At 35.0% G+C, this 19359-nt stretch overlaps 3 protein-coding genes across 3 annotated transcripts; all 3 read left to right on the top strand.

The window, feature by feature from the left end:
• The first annotated feature begins 3798 nt into the window (after positions 1–3798).
• On the top strand, positions 3799–5110 carry LOC128204485 (uncharacterized). Its single transcript, XM_052905899.1, has 3 exons — positions 3799–4369; positions 4585–4738; positions 5029–5110. The coding sequence occupies exons 1-3, from the start codon at positions 4171–4173 to the stop codon at positions 5108–5110; spliced, it is 435 nt and encodes a 144-aa protein (XP_052761859.1). The 5' UTR covers positions 3799–4170.
• A 279-nt stretch (positions 5111–5389) lies between these two features.
• Positions 5390–12342, top strand: LOC128205578 (receptor-type tyrosine-protein phosphatase kappa-like). Its single transcript, XM_052907310.1, has 15 exons — positions 5390–5624; positions 5731–5818; positions 5970–6034; positions 6320–6356; positions 6732–6835; positions 7058–7183; positions 7515–7663; positions 8330–8465; positions 9366–9497; positions 9813–9912; positions 10219–10292; positions 10804–11049; positions 11213–11361; positions 11692–11827; positions 12013–12342. Exons 1-15 carry the CDS (start codon positions 5463–5465, stop codon positions 12085–12087), a joined length of 1779 nt encoding a protein of 592 aa, XP_052763270.1. The 5' UTR covers positions 5390–5462; the 3' UTR covers positions 12088–12342.
• A 5053-nt stretch (positions 12343–17395) lies between these two features.
• Positions 17396–19113, top strand: LOC128205579 (keratin-associated protein 6-2-like). The gene is made up of 3 exons (XM_052907311.1): positions 17396–17535; positions 17985–18834; positions 18991–19113. The coding sequence occupies exon 2, from the start codon at positions 17991–17993 to the stop codon at positions 18786–18788; it is 798 nt and encodes a 265-aa protein (XP_052763271.1). The 5' UTR covers positions 17396–17535; positions 17985–17990; the 3' UTR covers positions 18789–18834; positions 18991–19113.
• Positions 19114–19359: the final 246 nt, after the last annotated feature.

Below are 19359 nucleotides of genomic sequence, written 5' to 3' on the forward strand. Positions count from 1 at the left end.
TACGATACAGGCATTGTTTGAAACTATCAACATCAGACACGGTCGGCCTAATAAAATAAAAGGTTTAAAACTGTGTACTCATAATAAAAAACATCAATGTGCTAAAACTGGGAACAAATAAAGAAAACATTATCAAAAATAAAAGCGACATGTATTAGCTCATCTTTCCTTCCAAAAGAAAATGAAGTCACATGCCAAAACACTCCATGTACTTGGCGTTGTCTGTCGTGCGCTGGAATGAAATAATATTGGTATTAAATGGTGAAATCTTTGTTCCTCTGCAATTATTTTCACCGAAACCAAAAAGGGTCAACAATTTTAGATGTGGTTGGGCCAGTGTGTCCCTGCCCCTGACGCCGCTGTTGGTTAAGGGGTGTACTCTTAGCATCATTTATAAGAACAGTTTAAATAACTGAAACCATTTTCTCTGTCGGTTTCTGCAGACGTCTTCAATCAAATAATCGTCAGCCCCTGGTTTTGTACTATTTGATATGACCAAGTTTATTCAATTCAATTCAAATCATTTATTTGATAAAGGCCACCGGCTCAAGACAATCATTATGTACAAACATACGCAAATGAGACAAATACAGGTGAATTATGAACACAAGCTACATGTCAAAAATATATGATGTGATAAATGTGCATATAATACAATGTACAAAGGAGAAAAACTTTATATATAAATTGAGGAATAACATTTTACAAGTATGGTGTTTTAACACTGTTATGTTAGATTATTACTTATTATTATAATTTTTAACATATTGTTACAATTATATAAAATTACACTGTGCTTTCCTTGTTCTGTACATATCATGGGTTATCCAAGTCTACTTTACTGATCTATATATGTGTAATGTCATGAATGGAAATAAACTGATGTTCTGTTTTGTTCATATGTTTAAGACAATCATAATTTGAATATGACTAACAATCAAAGCCTCCCTTTGTATTAACGGCGTTTATGCACTTATACGCTAAGGGTGTTTTTCGACTAAGAGGAAGATAATGGTTTACAGTCAATACAATAGATAACTTCCCCCTATTTCTTTTAACAATGTTGTTTAGTTTCCAGTACTAATTGATAGATCGTTCAAACTTATTGAATACTCATTAATGTGGTTAAATCACTCCTCCTACTTGCCATTGTTATACCAATTTTGCGGCATTATAATTCTACAGGATTGTTTTCACCAAGACCATTTTTGCATTGATAAATTTCTACAACAATTGACATTGACTAAAACACTAACATGCACCATATTTTATACCAGTAAATATTGGTAGTATTGCTTCCATTTAAACGAATATAAATAAAAATTGTCTTTACTATTTATTATAAATAAGTTGGGAAAATAACATGAACAATTTGCTATTAGATTGCCAAACATATTGTGGTGACAGGACTGTGGATACATACATATTGCACTGATTGCAAGGATAAGGATGACAGGCGGATCGACACTTTATGCATTAGCAATAATTCTGCTGACATTTGGTAAGTCTAAATTGAACGTATACATTCATATACGTGAATAGCAAACACATTGAACATACTTTAAAAGTGTTTTTTTTTATATAAATATTGTATTGAAATAAATTAAGCTTATTGTATTTTTTTTGATATTGGTAGATATAGAATCTGTCACGAGGCGAGAGGAATTTTGTTAGTAAGCAAGCGATGGGCGACCTTACTAAAATTTCTGGACGAGTTGAACAGCAAAGTGTATAATATGATGACGTGTGTTAGAATCTTCTTATCACACCTTTTTGTTTGATCAAAAGACCTACCTGTTTTAAATGCGCTGTTGATGATTCTAATACCACTTTTTGACAAAGCAATGCCATTTCCCACGCTGCATGCATTCTAGAAATGTCGAACCTGGAATAATTACAAAACAAGATCTACGTCCGATCGTTTAACTTCGTTTAGAAATAAAATGAATACTGAGATAATTTCCAGTAAGAATTACAACATAACACATTATCTCTTTAACAATGGGATTTAAAATATTTTAAATGCTGACGACATACCCGGTTGGATGACACCATTATATTGAATTATGCATATGACTTTATTTTCTGTTTAAATACAGAAAGTGACGAAGGTCTTAAGAACGTTTTTTATGAAATGAAGATGAAATTATACGTTACGATATGAGTTAAATGTAAATTTAATATACTTTATTCAAAAATAGCTTTATTATCAAAACTCAATGAGGAATACACGTTATCGAGAACTCGCAGAAGGTATAGTACTATATTACAAATGTGTAACAGAGAAAACACGTTTTGATTGTTATATTAAACCGGAAACAAGGTATAGCATGCAAGGAATTGTACTACCTGATTGACTTTTAACTTTCAATTGCATTTCATTTGGAACTATATGACACGAAATCGGTTTTATACACCTTACTGTCATATTGAACATGAACCAGCGTAAAGTATATGAAAAAAATGTGTCTTTCTTTCATTTACAAACATACAAATACTGGAACACTTCTCGGTACCGACCGTTTGTACTATTTTTAGTTATCCAAACATGGTGCCAGGATTGTTTGCCATGCTCTTGCTGCAAACACGGAACGAAATGCTCTGACGAAGAACAACTCGGGATTAACAACTACTGCTGGGGAGGATGTAAGAATAACTTCATGCTTCCTAAGTGTCAGAAAGCCTGTGTTAACAAACGTTGTCAAGTTTGCTCAAGAGATACTATATGTGATATATGTTATGCTGGGTATTACGGCGACCAATGTCAAAGCCCATGTCCAAGTACGTGTAACACGTGCACATCTAGTACATTTTGTACATCCTGTAAGAACGGGCACCACAGCGGGTCGGGTACAAGTTGCTTATATTCGTGTAATAAAGAGTGTTTATCTTGCACAAACGGAACATCCTGTATCGTATGTAAGGTCCGTGACAATGGCATTGCATACTATGGAAGTGATTGCTCAAATATGTGTAGTAATTCGTGCAAAGACAGTTTATGCAATATAGATGGACACTGCCTAAAATGTGCTGACCCTAACTTATATGGTGGTAGCTGTGACAAATGTATTAACGGCAAATATGGGAATCTCTGTGACAATAATTGTCCCAAAAATTGCTACAGTGGTTGCTTAAGTACGGGTATATGCGAATTATGATCACTTATGCCCAAAAAATCGTCTTCTCGCCGAGAAATGTGATGCATGTGAAGAAGGAACATATGGTTATCTATGTCATGAAACATGTCGGCAACATTGTTTAAATAATAGGTGCAACCAAGAGGATGGGTCATGTCCATGTAAAAAAGAGTACAAGATTAAAGGTGACAAATGTGTGCCTAGTACTTGTCCAGCTAATTGCTCAACATGTACTTCACAAAATAGCTGTGGCATGTGCGTTGATAAATATTATTACGGAGAAACGTGTGAACATAAATGTTCTAATTGCAAGACAGGAACACACTGTTCTAAAACAGACGGACATTGTTTGCATGCATGTGCTGATGGTCTCGCTGGAGATTTTTGTGATAACTTTTGCTATGAGGGATGTGAAACATGTCAACGTTTTAATGCTTCTGCATGTGTATCTTGTAAATCTGGAAGATATGGCAATAACGGAAAGAACTACACATGCAATAGAATGTGCAATGATAACTGTATGCACAACTCTTGTGACTATTGGAATGGTCATTGTGATCGAGGCTGTATGAACGGATATCGTGGCGATTATTGTAATGCTGCATGCCCAATACATTGTTTGAACGGAACATGTGATCAGAACAGCGGTACATGTGAATATGGCTGTAAGAACGGATATTATGGCCTTGAATGCGTAAATCGCTGTATAAACGTTGACTCGAAATGTACCGTTTGTACTTCAAGTCAAAACACATTTAGTTCTTGTACACGATGCACTAAAGGATCATATCCTGGATCCAGCGGGAAGTGCGTTCCATGTGAACCGAATTGTTCTGGAGGATGTAACTCATCCACCGGAGTATGTTATGCATGCGTAGATGGATATTTGGGATTGTTCTGTAACTTTCCTTGTGCATCGAATTGTAAATCGTGCCTCGATGATATTAGTGAATGTAATGAATGCGAAGAGGGGTTTTGGGATAATTTATGTTTAAATAATTGCAGCACTAACTGTAAACATGGAAATGATTCAATGTTCAGATGTAATATTACTTATGGAAAATGCAAACACGGATGTGTATCTGGAACTTTTGGCTCATATTGTGATCGTCTGTGTGACAAACATTGTCTCGCCTCTGAGGGTGGAGCTCTTGAGTGCATACAAAAGGATGGCCAGTGCACACTGGGATGTGAGAATGGGTACATACAAACAGACGCAGGATGTATCGATGGTAAGAAATGCTTAGTTAAAGATATTAACGTTTGTTTATGTAAACTAACGAAAAATGAAATATGAAATATAGGGATGCTATACGCAAATAATCAAACTTGTGAATTGTTGTGTTCATAGTTTTGAAGCGTTTACGAGTTTATTTCATCAACACAAACATGATGCGTCTTCATTATGGCAATGTAAGACATTTGCTAAATTATTTTTAACTTCCAGCTGCATTACACATCACATTTTCCCAAGCATCCGTCACGACCCCAATCAACAAAGATGATAGCACCAGTGTTGGAACGTCTTGGGTAGTTATAGGTGCTGCTTGTGGAGTTGTCGCCATTCTTGCACTTGTTCTTGTCATAGCCTTATTCATAAGGTATATGGTTATTACTTAACTGACTCGTGATAGATATTCGTTAGAAACAACGGTTATATTTGAAGTTGTTGATCAGTGAAAATGCACTTTAATTAGTTAGTAGATATATCTCTATAACTCAATTATTTTAATGAGGGTATAGATCCATTCTTTAGAACACGTTTAATTCTAAAAATAAAGAACTTAACATGTTGCTGCATCTGCGAGATAATATTGCATCTGATTCACATTAATGCTTGTACATTTTAATATTTACTGTATTTTGTGTATTGATCGCCTCATTTAAAAAGAAGAAGAAAGGACAATTACGACAGACCAAACAAAGACGACTATGAAGCAGGTTCGTATTATTCCATGAATGACTTATTTTAATTTATAAATGCTTATAAAGCATATCGCTATGATACTTTTTTCAATAATAAAAAGAGCGATTGTGAGTGCTTTTTGAAGTATTATAAAGGATAATTAAAAATTCCGCCCATATTGACCAATTTGTATATCAAATAATCATTTCACTGATTTGAATACGGCCTTTCGTTGAAAGTATATGGACAATTATGACAGGCATGCGTTGATAAAACACCAAAGTATTGCTGAATGATACATGAACCCAGTTCGTTTCATAAAAGCCCATCAAGACAATATGGTGATTCCAAGAACATCAACAAAGAGATACAAACCACAACAATTAAGGGACTCAGCGGTAAAATCAGAACATGTGGCGATGGACGTCCTAATCAAAACTCCTGCCAACAATGCGCCCAAAATCGTGGCACAAGACAAAGACACCGGCGATGTGTACTGCAGTGTGAATAAGGTTACTGTTAAAGAACTTGGAGCTCTTGTGGCCTCCATGGACAGGGGATATTACATTGATGAGTTTCAGGTATGTTCTGTGCATCACAAGAGCGATATATTTATATATTGATTTTAAGAAGAAAGCGTGTTCATTACAGTAAACATCCTTTACAAGCAATTACACCTGATTTCAGAAACTTCCTGAAGGAATCCTAAAAACATATCAAGATGCAATGAGGCCAAAAAATCGTTTTAGAAATAGATATCAAGACATCTACCCATGTAAGTTGTATGCCGTATGATTTACGTGAACAGTCATATGTCTGATTTGTCCCTCAAATTTTTAGACGTATTTCATACATAAATGCTTAGTTTTAAATGAATCTTCCGCTGATATTTTGCTTAATAAAAGGAGACCCTGTATTTATTTAAGACGATGACAATAGAGTAAAACTGATGGGCGGAGATACGGATTTTATCAACGCCAGTTTTGTAGACGTAAGCGGTATACTTGATAATACTATTATTGTTTTAATCGTAAAATTATATATACTTAATAAAGATACTCGTAATCATATTGTTATATAATTGTATAATTTAAATATAAAGTTGGTTATGGCGGTACAACAGTTTTACTTTATAAAGTGATACGATACAAAAGGAAGTTAAAAGAAACAATTGTGTTTCATCCAAAGAAAAACTCGGTGCTTTCATTACATGTTATGATTTATTTCGAATATTTTGATTTGTTTTATGAAAACGATTCGCGCATTTGTTTTCTAGGGATACAAACAGGAAAATGCATACATTGCATCTCAAGGTGAGTGTACTGACTGGAAATTTGTAAACGAATTCCGTTAACGTCCAAAATTCAAGGTTTTTCACATTAGTATTGTAAAAAGTGAAAAGGAATATGTGTGTTATACTACTGCGTCACACGTCACGATTTTTGATTGCACGAAATGTATTTGATGCTCCATTTAATTATTCTTATTATATTAGCTTTGCGTCTCAAGGTGAGTTTACAAATTCGTGGAACGTCCAAAATCCCTTTTCACATGGGTTTTGCATTTTTTGACACGTTTATGTTTGTAATAATCTTTCGATTGTTCATACTATGAAATGTACATGCTGCCCCATTGTGTTTACATTCTAAGATGTAAATTCTGCACACATATGCATTGTTGTATATCAGGTCCAACACATAAGACCATGCAGGACTATTCGGTGTTCTGGCGGATGGTTTGGCAGAATAAAGTGGGCAAGATCGTCATGCTCACCAATTTAGTGGAAGAAATGGTTCGATATTTACCTTTTAGTACATTTAAATTCCTAGTTTTGTCACATAGAGAAAAATAAATCATTTAATTAGTTTATCTTAAATAAATACATATTTTATTAAGGATAAATTTACACATCTTTTTCGATTTTCAATTGATGAATAAAGAAATACTTATATCATATAGATGGATACTGCCATATTTAGTTCATGTCTAAATATATTTTTATATTTATTCGAAGAAACCGAAATGTGACCAATACTGGCCAGGCCATGAACTCACCAATCATTACAACGAGATAGACGTGACGTGTTTAACTGAAGACATTTACGCCGACTTCGTGACGAGAACGTTTTCAGTGAAAATGGTACGTGGCACGTCATGCTTTAGATGATTATTGTTATTCATGCAGATAATCAAAATTAAACATCAACTATCCGTTTGCACGACTCTAGCAGGGTTAATATTATGTTGAGTTTTGTGTTTTGCGATTAAAAAAAGCGGGCCGAATCATAAATCAAATCATAAATTATACTGAGTAATCCAGTGTTACCACATACCTCCTCAAGGCCTTTGACCCAACACTTATATATAACATATTTATGGACGTTTTTTGTGCTTTTTGATCTTGAGGTTTCATTGCTGGTCAAATGTCATTGATGTGCTCGTAAATTTACTATAATAAGTCTTTTTCATAGGATAAAGAGGAAAGGACTGTCCACCATCTTCATTTCACCAGCTGGCTGGACAAAGGGGTTCCTGATGATGTAACTTCCCTGGTCGATTTCCGTCACAGGGTTTTACAAACAAAATCGTCACTTGGTGGACCTACAATCGTTCACTGCAGGTATAAGTAGGACTTTTGGAACACTTGAACAACCATTGAAAATACCCTACCAAACGAAGGAAACCATACATTTAAGACAGGGTATGACTAAAAACCAAAAATCATGGACTTCAATTGAAGTAAAACATCGAGTGACATTATTTAAGGCAGTTACATATAGTGAATAAGTAGCATTCATAGATTGGGATTGCGGAACTGCATTGCGTTTATAATATTGTAATAGTTAAAAACACTATCAAATTGAATTTGACAAAAGAGCCTCAATTGTACGTCTTCTAGTGGTTTCAAGAGATTTACCAGTAAAATAGAAATGATATTTTACTGTTTCAACCAGCCTACGTCCTTTCAAATTGCAAAAGCAGACACGACAAAAACACAATTCCAACTACGTCAATGACTTGACCTTAAACCTACTTGTCATTAATAATCCTTTTATGACATAATTATAATAAAAGGTTTTATTGTGATTGATCGCAAATTGTTTTGTAGACTCCCAAAAATCAATAATCCTCTATATATTAAATATGTGCGGTCCTACAAATCGCCATGTTAATTTCGTTAATGAAATCGAAATTCCAGTTCTGTAGATTGCACCAATGTCGCCCACTCATCAAATTATTTAGTGTTGGACAAATGGAATGAGAGGAAAGTTATGTTTGATTGCAGTGCTGGCGTTGGCAGGACGGGAACGTACATAGCGATGGACGTGTTGACAAGAGAGGGTGAAGCGGAAGGATCCGTTGACATTCATGGCTGTGTTACCGCACTAAGACATCGGCGTACGCATATGGTTCAAACGGCTGTAAGTTCGCCCCAAGAATCTCTATAAATAAAAAAGACAAATATTTCATTTCAAACAGCACAGTATCCTATGAATTTGAATGCATTAACGTTTTATGAAGGTGCAAAGTCGCAACATTACATGCCTAATAAACGGAACGGGCTTATCTATATACATTTACATACATATATTAGGTCAGACATAAATTTTATTAGAATCACTCACCATAACATGTTTCTGGTGTATATTACGTTGTAAATATGCCTCAAATGTATATAAAAGATATACAAATACGTTATAAATATGTTATATAACCATGTAATCGTCTGTATTACACATGTGTAATATAACACTCACTTTGCACTTTGCATGCTTTGCATTATTTCTTCATTGGTAATTTTTCAGCAAATCAAACGTTCATTTCTCATTATTTTCTTTAAAAAACCATTAGCTGTATTCGATCGTTTTAAACTGTCTGTGGAATGATTACTGAGATAATATCCAGTAAAAATCACAAGATAAAAACTATACTTCAACGAAAATTGCTTTCTTGTAAACCGTGTCGTCCCACCACAATCGAATATAGCTAATGGTTTAATTATATCGACTTTTACATTTCTACAATGCAACTACCGTGGGAAATGGCGTGAGTTTGTCCGTTTGTGGTATAAGGCTCGTCTTAAGCGTATATAAAATTGGTAGATCTCCTTTGTCATTTTTAACCGGACCCCCCCCCCCCCCCACATTGAATTGAAATAATCTAACACTCGTCATCTTAATAGACAATCGGCAAAGGCTCGCTTACTTACACATTACCTGAACTCTTTGAAAACATTTGTGTATTATATGACAACTTGTGATGTTCTATATACAAACAGACCTAAAAATAACTTTATTGTAATTTAACTCCCTGTATTCCAGGACCAGTATGCTTTTTTGCACCATGCAATTGTGCACACGTTGGTGTTAGACAGTTCTCCCGTGCCAATGGATGGATTTGCAGCCTACATGTCGGACTCGAAGAACAACCGGAGGCTAATCAAACAGTTCAAGGTTAGATTAATAGAAATTATAAAATTGTAGCAGGTTTAAGGCAATCATATCATTAAAACTATCTTAAACCTCACTAGCCTCTACGTTTATATCTAACGGTTATCTCCTAATAAACCGCGATATATATTTCTTTTAAAAGACAACGTCATCAAACTTTTATCATTGACAGTATCTGCGTTAGTTATATAATTTTATATGTAATTATGTTTGAAATCGTCAGTTAATTATAAAACTGTATAAATATAGAAGGATTGTTTTATACGAAATGAAAAGTATACAAATTCAATATCTGAACGCTGATTATATTCTAAATAGCAACTGGAAGTTATCTCTGAAAGATCTGAACAAAAGAGACAAACATCTGAGAGAAACGTATCCTTAACGAATTCCAACAGGGAGGGCGTTGACATTCCAGGTAATAGTAATTTAGGTGCTTATGTTTTTGTAAAGCATCTTAGTTAAACTCTCTTATTTTGGGAAACTTTCACTAGCAGACAACGATTTTTTTTTTCAAATACCCTCCCCGTTTAATTAAATGTTGCATATGCATTTGTAAGTCCGATCATTTTTCGCTATGTTACAAATGTAACCTAAGATGCTAATGTGAATACGGCTCAAACACTGTTAAAAGGCTTGTTTATGTTCATTATGCACCTTTACATTTTGTTTTGCGAGCACGTATAGAATAATATGTAAATTTATGAGTGCTTATTTATCTTAGGTGAATTGTACAGACCCAGACTGTATTTAGGTAAAGAACCCGGACAGGATTATATCAACGCCATGTTTGTTAGTGTAAGTTTGACAAAACACAAAATGAAATTTAATTAATATCCACGAATATACACGAACGTCATGAATAAACTATTTAATATTCATGAACAATGATAAAGGTCAAATAAAAATATGATAATGATTTCAAAAAGCTATGAACAAAGGAATACATTTTCACAATGGCGAAAAATTGTATCAGTAAAACACTATTTACATTGTTCAATAAGGCACATCAAAAGCGATTTAAGAAAAATGAAGGGTTATATAAAATGTTCGGTATAATATAAGAAACACACCACTTCGTGCCATATGGCATTATAAGGACCGGCCAGTCAGTCCCCGAAGATGAATGAACCTAGGATAACGCCTTGGTCCATATACACCTTCGGCGGCTGACTGACCGGTCCTTATAATGTCTTACACTGGTGTGTAATATTGTTTAATTATTTTATGGCTTAATGGTAATTATTTGTTTAAAAGTTTACACTTTGGCAGATTTATCATTATTTTATACTAATAAACGTCATTCCAGAGCTACAAACAAAGACATAATTTTGTTCTGGCGATGACTCCACTAGAAGAGACTGTGGCTGACTTTCTTTGTCTAACGATGCAAGAAACAGCAACATGTATCGTTGATATGGAGACAGATAGTTCCTTGTACATTCCCACGTTGAGCACACAGGCAAAGTTTGGTTCATTCACCGTAGACAATCTGCAACAGACCTCATCAATGTGCAGTGTCAACCGTGTGCTTAGATTAAGCTACAACGGCCGGGTAAGAGATATCTTCATGCGAATATTTTGACGTTTAATTGCAAAAAAGCTTTATATGCATTGTTTATACTATTAGGCAATAAAGTGTTGACGTATTTAATTAGCTTTTAAAGACAAAAAAAAGACAAAAATCAACTAAATACTCTGAATAATGTCGCTTCCAGGGAGGACCTAAGGAACACACGGTTTCACACTTCAGACTAATTGGATGGCCAGACAATGCGGATGTTCCCGAGTCCACCACACACTTCTTGCGTTTTGTTAAGGCAGTAAAAACAAGCGCAGCATCTGGATCTGTCATTGCACATTGCAAGTACGAATTTGAAATAATACCTTACACATTATTTTCTAACTTAAAAAATCTAAATAAATTCGAGAAAAGCATAACAACACTGTTAAAAGGCGATCGAAGATTTCACCCACAAAGAAGGGAAATGTAGTATTTGTAGCATCCAAAATTATTGTTATGGCGTCTGAATACCGTTTAAAATTGAAGCACCATTACGGTATCATATGTGAAGAGAAATTGTTTCTGACTTGTAGGCTTCTATTTGAACATTTCAAGGTTGTTGAAGAGTTAATGAACTACTGCGTTTACTCACGCATATTCAGTGCATTAATACAAATCTTACATATTCTGTAGGACTGGTGGCGGACGTTGCGGCCTGTTTGCGACTGTTTGGACGCTTCTGGAGAAAACCGCCATAGAGCACGAGGTTTCGGTGTTTAACACAGTTCGTCAGCTGCGGGCGAGACAGCCAAATGCCGTAAGGACTAGAGTAAGTGCTTATCTAAAATACCTAATTCGGCTGAATTTGAAAACAAAAACAGTACTGACCGATAATCATAATAATCCTTAATATAACTTTGTTTATATATAAATACCTTAATTTCACCTAAGGTCATTCGTTAGTAATATCATGGGATAATGATATTGAAATAGTTTTTGGACTCTAATTTTCAGGAGCAGTACGCATTCTGTCACGAGTGTGTCATCGAGTATCTGCAATCATTCGACAGCCACTCTAACTTCTCGTAACAGTTCAATATGTGTAAATCGGAACTACACGGCAATTTTCAATCAAAAACAACCTCGGGTGTATATGGACAGTTTACAATGTCAGAATTCTTTACATTTCACTACGCTGCATATAGTTCGCGTAGTAATTTCAATTAAGCAGTTAAACCTACGGACCATACTTTTAGGAATATTTATTATGTATGCAATAAAACAATTCAGTGGGAATCACTTTGAACTTAAAAATACATTCGTAAGTTGTTTCGATGGAAAATGGCCAAGGAGGTCCGAACGGATATGTCAATAAATTTTAGTAAATGTTCGTAAAACGTGCAATTTGACTGACTGTACATGTGCTCTTGTATATATATACATACATGTGCTTTGGTGACACAACTTGTGCTCTTGTATATATACATACATGTGTTTTAGTGACACAACTTGTGCTCTTGTATATATACATACATGTGCTTTGGTGACACAACTTGTGTTCTTGTATATATACATACATGTGTTTTAGTGACACAACTTGTGCTCTTGTATATATACATACATGTGCTTTGGTGACACAACTTGTGCTCTTGTATATATACATACATGTGCTTTGGTGACACAACTTGTGCTCTTGTATATATACATACATGTGCTTTAGTGACACAACTTGTGCTCTTGTATATATACATACATGTGCTTTGGTGATACAACTTGTGCTCTTGTATATATACATACATGTGCTTTGGTGACACAACTTGTGCTCTTGTATATATACATACATGTGCTTTGGTGATACAACTTGTGCTCTTGTATATATACATACATGTGCTTTGGTGACACAACTTGTGCTCTTGTATATATACATACATGTGCTTTAGTGATACAACTTGTGCTCTTGTATATATACATACATGTGCTTTAGTGATACAACTTGTGCTCTTGTATATATACATACATGTGCTTTGGTGACACAACTTGTGCTCTTTTAAATATACAAACATGTGCTTTAGTGACACAACTTGTGCTCTTTTTTCGAGTGTGTGCATGTATATATTTGCAATTATAATGAATAACTACATATGTCTAGATAACACCATAATTATGTGCCCTTGTCACGATTGTGTTTTGTCTGCAAACATTCGGTGCTTTCTTACACTTTTGTTAAAGTAACACAAAATATATCCTTGTACGATTGCTGTATAGTTGATTGATGTTATTTCATTTAATGTGTATATTAATAGTGTAAAGAGTGCGTAAAATTAAATTGATAGTTGGTTTTGTCATACACAGTGTATATAGGCAAAATTAATTGTGTCGATCGTTTATTACCGTACGGGTGTATCTGAACGAAAGTTTCATAGACATATGTCATATTAAGTGTGTCAGACAGCCCTTGAAACCCTTGTAAGGTTCTAATTAGAATTTGCGTTTGCAATAAAGTACAAGAATATTGAAGGTCCAACATCAAAGATTGTTTGCTTGGTTTAACTTCTTCATTTACTCCATCAATGTTCTGCATGAAACTGGTGTTGTAATAAAATTATAACTTGGATAATATATGTTGACAAAATGTTACCGAAAATGCGCAGGAAGTCTTTCACATATCTCGTTTCTGGGCACATCAACGGGACTAAGCCTATGGTTGATGGCCGCCTTTGGACTTTCAAAAGCATTTTTGCCTGCAATGCCTGGAGCCATACCATTCCCGGTATTCACATTTATTTTAGTTTCGATATGTGTGTGTATTAACCGATTACAGTAAATGACCCGAGAAGCTGTGTTAGTAAACAAAATCGACTGTCATTTACGGACTGTATCAGAAATCAGGAAGGATAAGGTCATGGTGTGATAAAGCTGTCACATTTGCCTCATATTCATAGTATTTAAGTTGGATCATTTTCTATTGGAAGCAGAGAGGGCCGGGGTCCTTTATGGACTTGAGTTAGGTTTTGGGATGAGATTAGAACGTTACAGTGTATTTACAACTGTATAATTATATTTAGAAAGATCGTTTTAAAATAAAGAATGAACATTGAAACCATTTTTGGTTAATAACTTAAAGAGTTCTATAAATTTCGGAGAGTTCAGTAGTGTTACGCTACAATACAGAACAACATTGTTTAACGGGGAATCTCAGCTGAGAGAGCGACATGATTGATGCGTATATTATTTGATTGTATGTTAAATAATGTATCATCTTCCTCATGCTTGTTAACATTGACAATTATAGGCTTGGTTTGAATAAATACTGTATCTGCCTATTTTGGACAATTCCCTTCATTAAAGTGTTCTGACTAAAACAAAGTGCCGGAGAAAATGGAAAGGTCACGTAGCAATGGGGCCAGCTCAAAATAGGAAAAATAGATAAATATTAAATTAGAAAAAGTAGCTGGCTGATAAATATACTATTTGAGATGTATTAACCGAAGGTTCGTGTATATATACGAAGTTTGCATACCCGGTACGTCTTACTTTTCGTATCTCGTTCAAACGACTTTGTATCTCGCGACAACGACTTACGTTTCTCTTTAAAACGACTTACGAACGTTGGATATAAAGGCTCTAATAATTATATTTTGTGGTTATAATTGTTCATATATCTATTATCCAATTATGATATATACCTTTATTGTTGGGACAGTTTTAAGGGAAGGAAGGATTGGTGTACGAAAATTTTATTTTTTTCACAAACACATTTATGGAAAATTATCAACACTGTAGCATTGTGTGACGTAATTTGGTTCCTTAAAACAAATAAATTATCCTGTTTTATTCACAAATGAGTTTGTTTCTTGCCGTTTGTGGGCGCGGCTTTGAGATAATATCTTTTTTATCTGATGTCTATTATTGGTCTGTGTTGTGAATCTATACACACATATTTTTTGCTCTTTTAAAGTTATATGCGAGCGTTTCATTAAATGCAATTTTACAATCAGTTTAACAAAACTTACTACATACATGATGAAGAATGTTGATTGATGTAGTGCACATTTATTTTTGCTTAATATTATCGGCTAAAAACTTGTTTATAACCCATTGATTGTCCTTGTTTTAATTGAAAATACATGAATCAGTCATTCATTCATTTAGTGCTTTACATTGAATTACTTAAAATTGCTCAAGGCAAATAGGATAAAAGAAATTAGGTGCAGTCAAGTTAATGCCTTTTTCCATCCAGGCACTTAAATACACTAACCCCTCCCCCCCCCCCCGTAAAACACAAATGTGTAGTTAATAAATTCAGCCTATTTGCTTAAGCTCTAAAGGAATTTTCAAGGATATGAAGATATGCTGGTCAAAGAATGGTCTTGTCCGGAATTCCATACCGCCTCTAGAGAAAGGAATAAGGTCACTTAGTAGGGATAGATTCTAAGCATGAGTGGTTTTGACTCACCAAAATGCTTCTTTGTAATCAATTATTATAGTTTAATCTTGGAGTTGTTAAAAATAAATTGAATATCAATCTTTATGATAATTATGATCATTTCAATTTTAAAATATCTAATTATACTTCTTCAGATGGAGATGTTCCTAGTTCACCATCATATGGTGTTTTTTTACACAGTTGATAAGATTCACTAGAATATGCACAGATAACAAATCAGCTCTCGCAGTAAACTTTCGACGGAAAAACTTCTGAAACAGGGTTTCAGATATCATGAATTAAGGAAAATTTTCTCAAACTTTGTAAATCGTCATTATTATATTACATGCAAGTACAATAGTAGTCCTAAATCGTTAATTGCTGACAGTACTGCTCATCCTGAATTTAATGGTGTGTTATGTTAAAGAAAATTCGTAAAATTAAAATGTTTCCTGCAGCTAGTTGGGCAGATAGACTCAATGAATTGCTGGAATCTTATATAAGCCGTGGATATAATGGCACTACTTCGAAGAGTACTTGCCTTCTGGTTTTTGAGGAAGAATTCCTTATAAAAATGTATATAGTTAAATATGGCGTCCTTACATAACTAAGCTTTCAGCACTTGATTATCGGACTCCACACACTTTGACCAGCCCAACAGCGTTCATACACCGATAATGACATCAACCCCGCAATTCATTCCTTAAATGGACACAAAATAGCCTTTTGAAAACATTTTTAAACAACTTCAAATATTACAATACTTGTCCAAAGGTTAAAAATCATTCCTCCTTCCCTTAGATAACTGTTGCCTTTTGTTTTTTTATATACTTTTATATGATTTTTATCATTATGTTAAAAGAATCATGTCTTAACATTTATCTTCAATATGTTTCATTCATTCGTTTTTATATTGATGACATTAAAACAGTATTTCTCCACCTCACAGAAAAATATTCTTGTGTAATACGCATCTACAGCTAGTTAAAAAGAAATGTTAATTTTTTAGTGTGTTGGTATATAAAAATACCAAAAGGCTGTTATTAAAAGTCCAAAGAAAGTTAAAGATACCACTATGAACCATCTCTTTAGCAAATCTAAGCCATGTAAAAATGATTGAGGCTGTAAATAAATTCCATCATATTTGAGTGTTGTGATATTTGAAAACAGTTATGAATTAATAAATACATTTACTAAATAGTTGATTCTGTGACATAATGAACGGCTATAATTCTAATTTTATTAACAAGCGACCCCCCCCCGACCCCCGCACATACACATGTAATACACCGACGCCCAGCCTTTATCCATTTACATTAGATATTACAAATATGATTAAAATGCGTGTTATACACCTTAAACAAAACTTCAACAGAGCAAACGCCAATGTTCTTCTGTTTGTTTCTCAGTCAAACAAGTAAAACATGAAAGCCAGAGTTGAACGATTCACGACATCATCGCACGAGGATGCAGACAACAACAAAGCTATGATAGATACAGTGACAACTGTTTTTCTTTTCATTATTTTACCTACGATAGCAATTCATCATCCAATAATCGTCATCTATGTGTAATACCTGCAAACATTTAATGCATTTCGTAATGAACCATCTAATTAGGTAACCAATTCATGAAAAACGGCATACTCATTGAACAATCCTTATGTGATTTTTTGTAAACAGTCATCTCTATATGATTTCTGGTGGTCTTGCACCACAACAATATACAAAACGTGATTAATTCCCTGTTTTGTTTACCGATTCAAAACAGAAATTAACAATTAATTCCTATCAATTATAACAATAATCATTGTAAACGAAATATAAAATTCGAGGTGATCGATTCTATTCTGAATACTAACTAATCTGCTCACATACAAAAGTAATAGGACACGATATTGCGTTCTAAATGATGGAATGAGTGTATAACATCAAATTTCATTGGTTAAAAGAATCACTGAGCGTTGTTCAAGGTAGAAGAGAGACGGAACTATTCTAAACGATGACAGAGTGCTAAGTATGTTCTAAAATTTGTATAAATAAGAAACGCAGCACGATGCAAACGCTTTCGTACTATACTTTTAAGATATACGGACATTTTAACAGTTGCAGGTAAATTAATTCGGTGATAAATGGATTGCAATATATGTGTGATTTATGACAGTCTAATATGAAACATTTCGAGGAATGAAATCTTTACTAATAGTTTTCCATCTATATTGAAGCATCCTTAATATGCTCGAATTTAAACAAATCGGAGATTTGGCGAACAGTCTTGGTGGCTGTTTTTTATACTCTTCCTTTGAAGAAGGCAAATCATACGTTTTCTTAATGTTCGTTAGTGTTCGTTGATTGAAAAATGTTTTATTCACACAATCATGCGTCACTTTTTGTGTCAAAGCACTTGCAAAAATGGGGTTCGAATTATATTTTTTATCGTCGACAATAGTCTTAACCTTTTGATTACGGTGTTATTTGTAATATATGATTAGTGAAAGTGTCCTCATTCTTTTGCCCTGCGTTTATTTTCAAACGAAATAAAAATGTTGAATCATTTTCAGATCAAAATGAGCGCCTTGTGTATTCTACTCCTTGCGGTTGTTTCAATCGTGGCCGTGAACGGTCAGGGTTATTCAACGTACGGTCTTTCAGGCGGCGGATACAGAAGGCACGGAGGCCACACGGGACACGGGGGCGGACATGGATCCGGTAGTGGAATCGGATACGGCAGGAGATACGGGAGCGGATATGGTAGCCTATCCGGCATGGGATATGGAAGCGGATATGGTACTGGAAGCGGATATGGGAGTGGATATGGTAGCATAGGCGGACATGGTAGTGGATACGGAAGTGGATATGGTAGTGGCGGTGGATACCTTAGTGGATATGGTGGGGGAAGCGGATACGGCAGCAGATATGGTGGGGGAAGCCGTCACGGAGGCGGATACGGGAGTGGATATGGTAGCATAGGCGGATATGGTAGTGGATACGGGAGCGGAAGTGGATACGGGAGCGGATACACGAGTGGATATGGTGGTGGAATCGGACACGGGAGCAGACATGGTAGCATAGGCGGACTTGGTAGTGGATACGGGAGCGGAAGCGGATACGGCAGCGGATACACGAGTGGATATGGTAGCGGAAGCGGATATGGAAGAAGTGGATATGGTGGCGGAAGTGGATACGGCAGCGGATACACGAGTGGATATGGTAGCGGAAGCGGATATGGAAGTGGATATGGTGGTGGAAGCGGATACACGAGTGGATATGGTGGCGGAAGCGGATACGTTAGCGGACTCAGTAGCGGACATGGTATTGGAAGCAGTGGATACGGATCAAGTCATCGTGCTAGCGGTGGTTATTAATCCTCTACTGGCCGTTTCGATTGTAGCTCAGGGGATACACTCAACGGTATTGATTTGTATAGACTAACAACATATGCACCTTGGTTTAAATCCTTATTATATACAATTATTAAAATTAATAGTAGAATTTCTTTGATTCATTGCTAAAGACATGGAAGGATGTTTGAACGAGTGTAGCATGATGGTCTATATCTCTTTTCAGATGATACCATCGTTACGGGGGCTTTCAATGAAAGTTGTGCTGGAGAAAGTTTCTTTGTTGTTCTGTTGTTTTACATTTTTATAAACTAAATAAAATCGGAAATAAATAATGGGTTAAATTGCTTACTTTGTCAACAACGAAATTTGAAACCATAGTTTATAATTTGCAACTGAATACATGATAAATGTTTGTTACTTTTGCAACAAATAACAGAGCTCATACATGTTACTTTTAAGATCATTTAGACTACTCCGGAGCTTAGATATTTTAATGTGCATATCTTAACCAATGGCAGAGGTCAGCTATGTGTGTTCATTGGTGGATTTTCAACCAACGTCAAAGTACGCAAAATTACTAATTGCCTGATGG

This window comes from Mya arenaria, chromosome 10 (genome assembly GCF_026914265.1).
Source record: "Mya arenaria isolate MELC-2E11 chromosome 10, ASM2691426v1".
NCBI classification, from domain to species: domain Eukaryota; kingdom Metazoa; phylum Mollusca; class Bivalvia; order Myida; family Myidae; genus Mya; species Mya arenaria.